At 35.4% G+C, this 14305-nt stretch overlaps 2 protein-coding genes across 3 annotated transcripts in view; one reads left to right on the forward strand and one right to left on the reverse strand.

The window, feature by feature from the left end:
* The window catches only part of LOC141399759 (uncharacterized), an 88947-nt gene that overhangs the window by 18862 nt on the left and 55780 nt on the right, over window positions 1–14305 (reverse strand). The window lies entirely within an intron of this gene.
* LOC141399536 (uncharacterized) lies at window positions 1465–3139 on the forward strand. 2 transcript variants are annotated; one of them, XM_073978485.1, is made up of 4 exons: window positions 1465–1576; window positions 1929–1999; window positions 2058–2228; window positions 2522–3139. In XM_073978485.1, exons 3-4 carry the CDS (start codon window positions 2174–2176, stop codon window positions 3118–3120), a joined length of 654 nt encoding a protein of 217 aa, XP_073834586.1. In that variant the 5' UTR covers window positions 1465–1576; window positions 1929–1999; window positions 2058–2173; the 3' UTR covers window positions 3121–3139. The 2 variants fall into 2 exon arrangements, with proteins under 2 accessions (XP_073834586.1, XP_073834585.1); XM_073978484.1 differs by lacking the exon at window positions 1465–1576 and having other exon boundaries at window positions 1885–1999.

The raw sequence follows: 14305 nt of genomic DNA on the forward strand, positions 1-14305 counted from the left end.
CATGCAATTTATTAATGAAATTCACGACATGTCTAAATTCAAAATTGAAAAATTTGTTGAAAACACAAAAATTTTTAGAAAAAACAAAGAAAAATGAATGAAAATTAATGAACTAAAAATTTTATATAGATGAAGAAGGTTGTGTTTCCTTCTTAATTTCACACACATTTCTTGTCCATTAGTTCAAAATCGCGTAATCTCTCTCTTTAATTTTAAAAATAGAAACATATAAAAATTTATTGAAAATACAAAATTATTCAGAATTTATGGTAAAAATTAATGAAAAGTGTCTAGTTAAATATAGAATATACATTTTTAGGAAAGCCTATTGCTTTTCAAATTTACGTGAAAACAAGGAAACAAAAATGTAATGCCTTGTTCAGAATGACGGTAATTCGCTCTCTATTCGTTGTTCGACCCCAAATTATAATATAATTACTTAATTTCCCATACAAAATTTAGAGAACGAACAACGATTTTTGTACACTGTTCAAGTTAAATTACTCTCAGAACGACGATAAAATATGTCCCATCTCTAGCAAATGAGAGAATTTATCGAAATAAATTAATTATGACAGAAAAAATACAAAATTTAAAAATTTATTAAAAGCCCAAACATTAAAAAAAACTGCAAAATATGAATGAAAAGTAAACGGTTTAACGACTAGTATACATTCAAATCATAGCAAATTGTGTCTTCTCTTTTATTGCACTTGCATTGCTTGACCATCGTTTCAAATTCGCGTACAAATTTAGAAACAAAAATCAAATGCCTGCCGGAAAGTCTGTATACCAAAAAGTTATTTTGGCAGTTCTCTCTCTCGTTAATTTTTTAAATAGAAAAATTTGAAAATATGCTGAAAACACCAAAATTGTGAGAAAAAAATAGAAAACATGAATGAAACATATACAATTTAATATTAAATAGATATCTGAAAGAAGGACAAAAATTTTTTCAGTTTAAATCAATTAACTTTGCTCGTCTTTTGGCTGCAACTTTAAAATCAGTAAACAAAAACTATGAAAATATGAATCGTGTTGCTATGAATTGTGTACCATGTCGTATGAACGGGTTAATTGGTGTACGTAATTATGAGAACGAACGACGTTATTCAAATGCTGGTATGAATATGGCAGAAGAAATTTTGTTTATGTTTTTGTTAATTACGAATGATGTCGTGGAAACGGGTTAATTCGTGTACGTCGTTCAACAGGCGAACAACGTAATTGAAACGCTCGTGTGAACATGACATTAGAGCTCGCAAAAAATCGATGGAACTATCGATAATACCGATTATTTTTCAAAAATTCAATATCGGTAGATAGTTTTGTCTATCGATATTATCAGATTAAAAACCTCTAACCTAAAATTCATTGAAATAAATAATAAAATTTTGTGCGAAATATCCACAAAGAGTAGAAGAAAACGGTAAAATGTTCATCGCGAAGCTTAAATAAATGTGTTGTACATAGATATTCTTTAAAGAAGAGAAATATTTGTTATTTATTTTAGTTGGTATTATCACCTTCTTTCTTGCACCATGGGCGCGATTATTATCTTGGCATAATAAGAGAGGTAAAGTCAGGCAAACATATGATTACAATTTTTTTAAAAATTTGTCTTTGACAACACTCAACTTTCAAATGAAATGAAAACATGCAATTGTCAATTGTGGCAAATAGTATTTATGTATACATACTTTTATGACAGTTAACTTTAAAATTAATATGAATTTACAAATTGTGATTTCAAACGAAATATTTTCAATTTTTCAAAATGAGACACTGCTTTCTGTGTGAAAAAAAGGACTGTGGAAGAAATAGTTCCTTCTTCCACATCCCAACAGATGAGGTAATGCGCTTGAAGTGGTCAGAAGCATGTGGAATTTATATGCGGAGACCACTTTTTGCCATCTGATATTTTAAAGATTTCCAGAGGATGTTATTTATTACCAACTGCCGTACCATTTGTTGTTACTTCCGGATATGACGAGCTTGAGTAAGAATACAAATATTTCAAGAAAAGAAATAATTAAACGAGCATTTTTTGGTATTAGTGAATGTCTTATGGCCGTAGATGAAGAACGTGAAATCTTGGAAAGTACTGAAAATGTTATGGGCTCAGATGATGAACTTGAATTCTTGGAAAATACGGAATGTTTTATGGGTATGAATGGGGAACGTGAATTCTTGGAAAATAATGATACCGTTGACTCAATTGAAAATGGGTAAATATTTATTTAAAACATGATTATTTAAGTCGATGACATTGTCTTCATCGAAACAAACTAAGTCACTATGGCGTATACTAAAATTATATTTCTGCGACTAGTCTTTATTATTTGTTTTCACACGTTACAAACGGAAAAACAAACTTAATATACCCTCCATACTATGGTGGAGTATGGAGGGTATATTAAGTTTGTTTTTCCGTTTGTAACGCATTGAAATATTCATTTGCGACCCTGTGTACCATTACACTTGTTTATTATAATACATCATTCGTCATTTATTATTCCAGCTCGAAATACAGAAATTCTTCAAGAAACTAAAAATTTTAAAAATGACCCCACTGAATTTATGGTTTTAGGATCCAATGATCAGATCAACCAGAATATAATGAATTCTTCTAATTTCAAAGAGCCTGAAAACGAAGGCGTGGTTTTATCTTCAAATAATCAGGTCAATCCCATTGCAATGGATCCCTTGAATTTCGAAGAGGCTGAAAATGAAGATGTTGCTTTATGTTTCAATGATCAGATGAATACTAGTGAAATTGATCCCTTGCTTTGTGAAAGTTCTGAAAACGAGCTGGTGGCTTTAGAATCCAATGTTCAGATCAATCCCAGTGTAGTTGATCCATTTATTTTCGAAGGTATTGAAAACGAAATGTTGGGCTTTGAAGATGTACAAAGAGAACCAGTTGAAGATGTCGGGCAACTCCAGGGAGACGCTCTCGAAAAAATGGCTGGGTACGTTATTTGGAAACTGAATTTGAATGAATACGAAGATCACGAGAAAACCGGCTCATGGGTGGATCAAATTTCTTTGGGCTTCCTTAAAAAACCTAATCAAGAGTTCTTGAATACGTCTTTGCATCTATTAATGGCTCAAAAATAGATCATAATAACAATTTACAGCGTAGACTTTTGCAACTTAGCAATCAAGTAAATTTACCAGAGAAGGTAAAAAAATAATTTTTTAAATGCCGAATGCATTTTAGAATTAGACATTTAAATAACAATTTAGGAATAGTGAAAGCAAAAAGCAAATTGAAAGGATATTCAAAATTGGCAAAAATGAAACTATAATCGTTATTAAATTTATCTTCAAACTACTAAAACTTTTCAAATGTACGGTTTAGGATTTTATGTTGTCATCGAACGCATAAACTATACAAATATCCGATATGAAATACTGTTGAAAATTAAATAAAAATATATTGTTCTAAAATGTTATATGTATATAAAAAACAAAAATTTTTCTGTTGGCATTCATTTTAAAATAATCTAAGAAGAGGTACGTGCGTTTGATAATGGTGTCAAGCGGTATTAATTTTAAATTCATGTATTTTGTCGAATTTTCATCTACCACGAAATATTCAGACTTCCATTTACACCATACATGTTCGGACATATAGCCTACAGACGTTCTATACCCCCACCATTGAATTAAACTAGTTCTACGAAGATATTTTTATTGAAGTCTCATATAACAGCATATCCATGACAATACCTTGTGTCAAATGTGATTTAAATTTTCAACGTATCGCTCATTCACTCAGTGAGTTTCTTATTTGAAGGTTCTCGAAAATCATCATAAAGAATAGTCAAACAATGCTTAATCTTCTATATATTTAGCACTCATGTCTATTTAGTTGTATGCCATTGATGGCCTGAGTTTGTAAAAGCGAAGTTGTTGTGTACATTAAAACTATAACAAAATACTCTTTCTAGCTCGTTTTCACGTTACCGACATAAACTGGTAATATGATTACCATCGTAAACTTTAAGGAATATCATACACAGTATAATGTATATCTATATTGTCGGGCTTCGGTCCGGGATGTAAGACTTTCTCCTATGGACAGGTGCAAATCTGGGACATGAGAACAAACTTTTCTATTCCAAGTAAACAACGGAATTTTCGGAACTTCAGAGGCACATATCTCGGGAAGTATGGATGGAGTTTTTTACTGTTTCATTGTCGCAGTTATCAACCCAATAGAGCTACCAACGAAATTATTAAAAATTCAGACTTAAATGCACTAGATTGACTTCAATTACAAACATCTTACCCCCTAAATAGGTAGAATACCAGAATACTAGACATTGCTCATTGTTTATCGCCAAACTTATTTGGTGCAAACATATCTACTGGGTTTTTAATGTCTGAAACCACCAAATACATATTTTAGATGCTTTAAAGGCGATTAATTGCACACCTTCACTTTTTTTACATGCATATATCACATGTCATACTAATGTTTGTATTATTGTTTGTTGCAAAAAAAATTTTACTTTCAAAGTTATATGACTTGAGCTCCAACAATTTTTATTATTACACACCATTGAAGTAATTGGAGCCAATTTCATACATGATTACATTACAAATTATTTCTGCCAGTATTTTGTTTATTTACAATTGGATGTTGTTTTTGTCATTTCTTGTCATATCTGAAAACGATGACGCATATACGCATCGCTGTATTTGTATTTTTTTTTTTTATTGATGAGTTACAGATTTACAGAGTTGTATTGTCATTATTCTAATGACTTTACCTATATTATTATGCCATGGATTATTATAGGTCCTCTCTCAAAAACAGTTGATTTCGATTTGAGCTGTCACAATTCATTTCATAGTTGCATTTTGAATTCACTGTGAGGTAGGAAATAGAATGCCTGTTCCAGAACCTGCAAGAATCTACAAATTTTTACTACGATAACAACACTTGTTCTGTTCCAGAACTCCAAGAATCTACAACATTTTGCTATTTTTTTCGTTAACATAAAGGAAAAAATGTCATCGCTGTAAAAAATAGTAGCTTCTTGCTGGTTCTTTAACAGAGCAAATAACAAAACTTAAAAACTAAATAACATTTACGTTGACAGAGAACAATGAAGTTACGTATTTAATATGTATAGGATATTACTTTCCTATTAAATCAGACAAGAAATTAAATTTTCTATTTTGACTTATAGTACGTTTATATATAAGCGGATTTAACAAACCCACTGGGTTTCAAATGTCAATTCCTTTGCGTATACGTCAAATAAATCCTCATTAAGAAGGTTAACCATGCAAAAGGCTATAATATAAACATGGCCTTATGTCATGTTCACACGAGCGTTTCAATTACGTTGTTGGTCTGTCGAACGACGTACACGAATTAACCCGTTTCCACGACACCATTCGTAATTAACAGAAATATAAACAAAATTTCCTTAATTTTTGTTTCCTAGTTTTCACGAAATTTTGAACCGAAAACACATAAAATATACATTAAATGAATAGAAAAACCAATAGACTTTCCTTCAAATGTATCTTCTATATTTAACTACACACATTTCATTCATTTTTTCCATAAATTCTGAATAATTTTGTATTTTCAATATATTTTTATATGTTTCTATTTTCAAAATTAAAGAGAGAGAGAGAGAGAGACATGTCAAAAAAATTTTTGCGTATACAGACTTTCAGTTATTTATTTCCTTTTTGTTTCTGATTTTTTTCTGGAATTAAGAAGGAAACACAACCATCTTCCCTCTGCATCTATATAAAATGTTTAGTTCATTAATTTTCATTCATCTTTTTCCTTTTTTCTGAAAATTGTTGTGTTTTCAGCAAATTTTTCAATTTTGAATTTAGACATGTCATAATTAATTTTTTCGATAGATTCTCTCATTTGTTAGGGATGGGACATACTTATTCGTAGTTCAGAGAGTATTTCTAATCGAACAGCGTAGAAAAAACATCGTTCGTTCATAGAATTTTGTGTGGAGAATTAAGTAATTTATTCGTAGTTATGGGTCGAACAACGAATAGAGAACGAACGACGTACCGTGGAAACGGGCTGTTATTAAAATTTATATTTTCTTATATACATTTTATACATAATAAATGATCCACCTACATAAGCCCTTAATACAACTGAAGGATACGAATGTGGCGAACCATTGAGTTATTCATACTCTTCGGCTTTCTGGAGTGGATTTTGTGTAGGACAGCGGCTTAGAGTAAACATTTAAGTTCTCCTCAAATGGTTCATTTAGAATGCCGACAGGTGACAGGTAGTCTACGTCAGACCAACTTATGCCTCGTTCTGATTGCAATTTTTTTGCGTTATGCTGTTATCATGCCACTCCAAGTTTGAACCAAATAAAAAGGCAGTAATTTCTTTTAAAATAAAATAGGCGGTTTTATTAATATATTAGTCGAAGAACTAATATAGATTACCATCGAGGCAATAGAAGATTGCTCTCACAAATTTTAAGACCTTAGGTCTCGCTCTAGGCCGATCATCTATGGCGCTCTCACAGTGAACAAGGACCCGATACCACCCAACCGAAAATAGTTAGTTGAGCCCATGGGGAACCCGGACTCGAATAAGTTTGTGATTTAATCACCTTCGGGTACACATCTGGATCAAGAATTAGTGCGATGTGAGCGGACTTGTGGAATTCGGGATCAGCTAATTGCATCCCAGCATAGTGGTCTTTTATGTAGTCTGGAGCCGATTGTGAAAGGGCGACCACATGCTCTAAAGACATACTACGTGCCGAAACTCTAAGCATTTGATTCGGATCATAGCATGACTGTAAAGTAAGTTGGGAGAACCAACCTTGACCAGCGTTAAGGGAGTTGAGGTGGAGTTCATTAGCAAGCGTGGAGCTTCTATTTAGCGGACCAAATCGATGTGGATGCGGGCGACGATTGGAATGGACGAGACGTAGAGTCTTTATTATCCGAAGGGCGGACACTTTCGTGAAGGGTTTGGTTGGAGTGGAGAAGCGTATGGTGGTTCCCTTTACACTTCTTACAGCGTCGAAGACTAAAACAATCTTTTAAATGTGCGATTGGGTTAAACAATTCGAACAGAAGTTATTCTGTACCACAAACATCTTTTGGATACAAGGTAGCTATTGAAACTGACGACAATCTTTCAAGAAATGCCTCTGCTCGCACATTACAGACCTTTGGAACGACTTGATCCTGTCACTGTTCGATTACCAAGGGGAATGGTAGCCGCACTTGTAGATGACTGGCCATCCATGGCGCGTGCAACCACCCGATGAGAAGACGCCGTGTTGATGGTCCAGGCGGAGCCATCAATCGACACAGAACTCGCCTGTGCAATCTTCCGATGGGGAGAAGCGGGTTCCGTTTGTTTGGCTAAATAGCCGAAATTGCTGGGCAGAAGTACTGAAGGAGTATCGACTACCATTTCGGACATAGTTTCTGGAATCGGTCGCCGAAGTTGCCGTGCAAGTCTCCTGATGAGGAGAAGCAACCGACGCTTTGTTGTTGGGAGCCATAGTTGCAGGGATCTTCTCCCGATGAGGAGAGGCAACAGGAATCGGAGCAAGAGTTGCCGTGCAAGTCTCCCGATGAGGAAAGGCAACCGATGTAATTTTGGCCGAAGAGCCTGTTTGGCTGGCTGGAAGCCCCAGAACAGACCCCTGATGAGGAGCCGTTACCTCGATGATCCATCCCAAGTCAGAATCTTGAGATCCCAAAGGAGCCATATTATTGTCTTCAAACTCTCTCTTCATCGGACATGCGAATGTTTTCATCCATAAGTGGAAGAGAAGCGGCCACCTTGCTCAAGTTTTCCATATCTGCGAAAAAATGGAGATTGCCCGGTAGAGAAAGACGAATTATCTAATCTCGGTCGTTCAGAATAACCAGCTTAACTACGGGTCGTTTCACGATACCGTTTTCACATCCGCGACTCTTACATGACCGTCGGTTCTCGGATAGACTTTAACGACTCGACCGAGTTTCCACGAAGTGGGAGGTAGCTGTTCATTTCGAAGAACTACTAAATATCGCGTTGCGGAAATTTCCACTTATAACGATATTGGAAACTCTTTAAATATTCTTCTTTCCACTGAGGGCAGAATTGTTGAGATAGAGCTTTTAGTTTTCGATACCGGTCACGTTATCCAAGTGAGATTCGTTTATGATTAGCTCCGGAGGAGCAAGGATCGGAGATCCGATAAGAAAATTATAATGAAAATGAAGATAAGAGAGAACTTTTCGAATGAAGTGGTTTTTTATGAAGTAACGCATAGTATTCCTCTGTATAATATGCCTTTTGAGCTAAAACAGCAAGACGAAATCTGACTGCCTGAATCTCAGAATTGGTAGGAGTGAACTCTTCAAAGTGATATTTTCCTCTATGAGCAGGATGCGTGTTGTAGAGGAATCTAAGAACACATGCGATGGCACGGAGTGCCCTGTCCGGTTCAAAATATCTTCATAGTCTTTGATGAAAGTAACATGAGACCTTATTGGACGAAGTGCGACTTCCGTATCAACGGAAACGTTTTGGATGTCCCAATTTGAACTATCGAGACCTAGCCAGTGTGGACTATGCCACTAAATTTGTGAAGAAGCCAACTCCGAAGGAGAAAGCCCCCAGCTGCCTAAGTCGACAGGATTGTCCTCAGACCGAACGTGGAACCACCTATTTTGCCCAACATTCTCCTGAATAGGGATAGGTAATGGAAAGCAATAATCGATTTTTCGACTATTCGATTATGGTCTAAATCTAAAAATGCGAATTTTCTGCCTTGCGATTATTTCAGTTGTCTTAAAACTCGACTTTCGACTTTTTAATAACCGCAGAAAATCGACTATTCGTCGATTTTCGAGTTTTCCTTTGAAACTGTAGAACCGCCATGTCAACAATCTATGGTCAAAGTCGAAAATCGACCACAAGATAATCGATTATGCGATTTTCCTTCCAGACAAAAGTCGACTAAGATTTTTAGACTTTTGACTGCAAAAAATCGATTAATCGATTAACCGAAAGTCGACTTACCTATCCCTACTCCTGAATGCGACAGACCCTATTCGCCACGAAAGTGGTCCATGTAGATGGAGTTTTCTAAAGCCACGAAGTTCGGATGCTAATACCGCACCGCATAATTTTAAACGAGGCAAGGAAATGGACTCCAAGGGAGCTACTTTTGTTTTGCATGGAAGCAAATATATGAAAATTTCTCCAGTAGAAGAAACAGTGCTACTGTAAGCTACCCCGGTATGCCTTTTCTGAGGCATCAGAAAAGACATGAAGTTCAGCTTGGCAAGTGGGAGAATACTGGACCCAACGAGGAATTGAATTAACGCCCTGATATAACTCGAGGAATTTTTCCGATTCGCGTTCTGTCGAAGACGGAAGAGAATCATCGCAACCAATGTTGTCGAGCCATATACGTTGCATAATTATTTTTGCTACAACTATCACAGGTCCTAACCATCCTACCGGATCGAATAATTTAGCGATGGTTGACAAAACTTTCCGTTTGGTATATTTGGACCGGGCTTACACTTCAATAAAAGTGGTCCAGCTGTCCATTCCACCGAATACCCACCGGCTTTGAACTACTAGCTTCCACGAAAGTAAGAAGCTTAGCATCGTAAAGATGCTCCGAAAGATGCGATTCTAAAATGATGCGATCATTGGCTGTCCATTTCCGTAATTCAAACTTGGCGGAAGAAAGAGCACCAATTAATTGGTCTCTGGATTTTTGCGCTGTCTCCAAATCGTGATAACCGGTCAAGACGTCATCTACGTACATGTACTTCCTAAGGATATGTGCAGCTAACGGAAATTCATTCTCTGTGTCATCGGCCAATTGAAGAAAATGACAAGGTATGGAGCGCAATTTACTCCGAATATTACGGTCTTAAGCTCAAAATCTTGAACCGGTTTGTGGGGAGAATCCCGAAATAGAATTCTTTGGAGAGGAGTTTGAGTAGGATCTCCTCGAATTTGCCTGTACATTTGCGTTATGTCACAATTGAAAACACATTTGAAAAGTCTCTATCATAGAATAAGTAGAACCAAATCTAATTGAAGTGTTGGACCAAAATAAATCGTAAATGCAGTATTTACATTGCAAAAAATGACAATATCATAAAAAGATGAAGTAAATATGTGTGGCAACACTGACATTGTCAAAAAAGAGACTCATTTTGCTGCATTCATGAACGCACTCATTGCTTTACTTTTTGTAAAATTACGTTTTTTGAAAATAAATTTATTATATTGAATAATTACCACAAATCCGCCATTTCTAATAGTTTCTTATGTATTTTTCCTGTTTTCTTTGTAAATGTCAGTCGGCATAACAGTACTAAAGAAATGCCAATTGGTGTGCAGTCCACTTGGAAACACTGCACAAATTCGGCAATTGCTGCGCAGTGTGTCGAGTGACATTTATGAAGTCGCGACGATGTCAATAAAACGACATGCTGCATTTATGAAGTCGCGACGATGTCATTTGACGCATCGTACTGCATTTATGAAGTCAGCCTATCATTTAGACTATTCCCGTTAGAAGAAAATTAATAAAAACTGTAACTTATTTTTTCTCAGTGTAGCAGAAATTAACGACTATTGTCACTGTGTATCGAAAAATACACGGCTTTTAGTCCGTGTTTAGACACACAAATTTATCGGGAAAGTAAATTCAGTTTTTAGGCAATAGGGGGTAGGAAAGAGTATTGAGGAGCTCTTTCCTCTCCGCTCTCACCCAAAAAACTCAATTTACTTTCCCGAGAAATTTATGTGTCTAAACACAGACTTAGTCCCGATTTACATTAGGTGAGTTTATAGTACGTTTATATATAATGGGATTTAACAAACCCACTGGGTTTCAAATGTCAATTCCACTGCTTATGTTTCAAATAAATCCTCATAAAGAAGGTTAACCCAGCAAAAGGTTATAATATAAACATGGCCTAACTTGCGGCAATTTTTCTCGTTCCTTTTTAAACTTGCCTCTTGCGTTTATAAAAGGCAATTCAGTTCCGACAAGTTTTGTTTTCAAAACAATGAAAATAATGTCAAATACGAAAAGTATTAATTGCCGGTACGAGCAATTTTTTGGCCATTTCCATTCCCCTTACGTATCTCTCCTACAAACAGGGACTTGCCGCAAGTAAACTTGCCTAATGTAAATTGGGACTTAGATTTATGTATAGAAATATACACAAAATAATTATTTCCGAAAAGAAATAATGAAAAAGGATGCGCTTACGGTTCGCGGAAATAAAAGAAATACAATCATGTCGTATTCCAATAAAGAAAAACGGTGTCCAAATAAGATCTAATTAGAAATGAAAAACGTCCAAACGCATTGGTACATATTAAACGGCATCACATACGTAAATATGTAGACCGTGTTTAGACATTCAAACTGGAAAGAAAATTTGTCTTCTCAATTTCTTTTAAAATTTCCTTGTTGTTTAGACACGGAAATCATGTTTGTGTAAATTTTATAATTTTTCTTATTCTTCTTAACACTCATTTTCTCATTGCGCCGTTCAAAAACAAAGCCAAGGCAAAATTGTAATGAAAAGTAAAAATGGACGTGAGTGATAAATAATTAATTATTAAAGTAACCCTTGAATTGCATTTTAATTTTGATATTCCACTTATTTCGAATTGTTTTTGCTTAAAAAAATAGTTTTTCTTCCAAAAGGTTTTTTTTTCAAATGTCTTCGCTGTTGTTTGTTTCTCGACAGAGAAAATAAAATGAAAGAAAATGCAATAACAAATCTGCAGCCAACTTCAGGTTGTATACGAAGAAAAACGAAACTAAACAGAATTTGCCAGTACAGAGGTGTGTGTACTCTCTCTTATTCCTCTCTACTCCCTCGCCCATAAACTCAATTTCTTTTCCATCAACTTTCCCTGTATAAACACGGACGTATAAAAATTCTTGTGAACATACATACGAACATACAAACGTTTTAGAACATCAAAATGCGATCGATTGCCTACATGAGAAATGTAAAGTAACGGGATAACGATTTGGAATAATGTCAAAGGAAAAGAGAGGAATAATGTATGTACATGCAAAATTTAACGAAAATTAAAAACAAATGGAGACAACGAAATGTGATGTGAAGTGCAACAACTCAGACCTAACGTAAAACAAAAATGAAACAACTCAAACGGAAAATTTAAAACGAGCTAAAACGTGAAAAAAACTCGAACATAATGGAACGAAACCATAACTGAAAAAAAAAAAAAACTAAACGGATTATGAAAAGTGAACGCAACGAACACAAAACGATAATTACACTGTGCTACAGTGAAAATATGCAGGGGTTCTAATGCATAAACTCGGTATTGTGGGAGTCCACAGAAGGCGAAAATACATTTGGTTTCTTTGGGTCACTTCGATTTTTCATTTTATAACAGTAAATGTAGTGAAAAATGGGCTTTCTTGGATTTTCAACTTTAAACGGACATTGCTTCCTTTTTCGACAACCGATTTGCACACACTGTTTTTCATTATAAAGGGGAGAGTAATGCCTATCGAACAAGCCATAGATTTTTCGGTTAACAAATGGCTAAGTAATAGTGGTTTAAGTGTGACAAAAACGCATTAAAAAACAGTAAAATGTTTTTCCTTGTGCTCTAGGCTGCGTAAATCACACCTAACAGTACAATTATTTACAGTTAGCAAGTAGGAAATTTAGTTGGCTTTCCAAAATGGGTGAAACCAACAAAACGCGTTGAAAAATGAATGCGTTATGGCATTTTTTGTGTTTCAACTTTTTAGTATTTTTTCATAAAAAGAAAAGTGAGCTGATCGAACGGTTATCTGAAGACCTTGGTAGTGATGAGGTCGAGTGTGAAGATACTGATTGTGTATATGAAGAATCGTCAATTCAATCTCAAATCAATTCCTTAAAAGAAATGATGGAAAATGTGATGTCAATCGTACAGCAGCAACATCAAGCAACACTGCCCACCGTAAGTCTACCAGAAAACGAAAACAACGAGACCAAGGTAAGTGAATCAATCACTACACAGATACCCAATTGCGATTCCATCCGAAGAGCGTACAGCGTAAAAGAAATTGCGGAAATCTTACCAAAGTACGATCTAGCAAAAGATTCAATATTCAGCGTAGAACAATTCATCGATAGGGAAGATAAAGCCACGCAAGCCTACGAATGCGAAGAAAACCTTTTGTTATTAGCAGTATACGGAAAATTAAAAGTCCGGCAAAATTGTGGCTTGATTCAACACCAAACTTTTTCGAAACGTGGAATGACTTAGCAAAAGCCTTAATGGAGGAATTCAGTACGTACCCAGATAAAGCGGACATTCATTTCAAGATGACTGGATCGGTACGACGTCAAGACGAGTCCATCAACTATTATTGTTTTAGAATGCACGCACTAGGAAGACGATATGGGTTAAGCGAAACAGCGGTAGTAAAATACACTCGTGATGGTTTGAAGCATCGAGATCTACAACAAGCAATTGCACCAATACGGTTTAGAACAATTCGAGGTCTACGTGAAGCAGCAGGAGAATATTTGGCGAGCATAGCAAATTGTGGAACAAGCAACAAAACAACTCCAGCGGTGAAACGCGATTCATACCAAAAGGACGATGCCGATAAAACATAGAAAGCGAGCCCGAGTGTAGTGTGTTACAACTGCTCCGAGCCAGGACATATTTCGAGTAAATGTCCAAAACCACCGCGAAGAGAACGATGTGGAGATTGTCACAAAGTTCATCCCAAAGGCACACCGACTCATAGTGGACGTAAAGAAACAAAAACGAAAAAAATGGTTTAACATATTATGCATTAATTGATACAGGCAGTGAATGCAGCATGATCCATAAGTCAGTCGCGAATAAGCTAGGAAACGAAATAAGAAAATGTAATCTACGTATTAGTGGAGTCTGTGGAAGAACGTGTGTCATTGAAGAAGTCACGACAACAAAACTAGCGATATATTTAAATTAGTTGGCTTTCCAAAATGGGAAAAACCAACAAAATGCGTTGAAAAATGAATGCGTTATGGCATTTTTTGTGTTTCAACTTTTTAGTATTTTTTCATATTTTCCTTTATAAAACATTGATACCTTGTGCGTAATTGTTAAGCAGGATAATCACAATTAGAATCATACATGCTAAGATACCCATCTTTTATAAAGGAAAATATGAAAAAAAAACCAAAAAGTTGAAACACAAAAATGCCATAGCGCATTCATTTTTCAACCGATTTCGTTGGCTTTTCCCATTTTGGAAAGCTAACTAGA

The sequence above is a fragment of the Musca autumnalis genome, unplaced genomic scaffold (assembly GCF_047663935.1).
Source record: "Musca autumnalis isolate F117 unplaced genomic scaffold, ASM4766393v1 scaffold_3, whole genome shotgun sequence".
NCBI lineage: Eukaryota > Metazoa > Arthropoda > Insecta > Diptera > Muscidae > Musca > Musca autumnalis.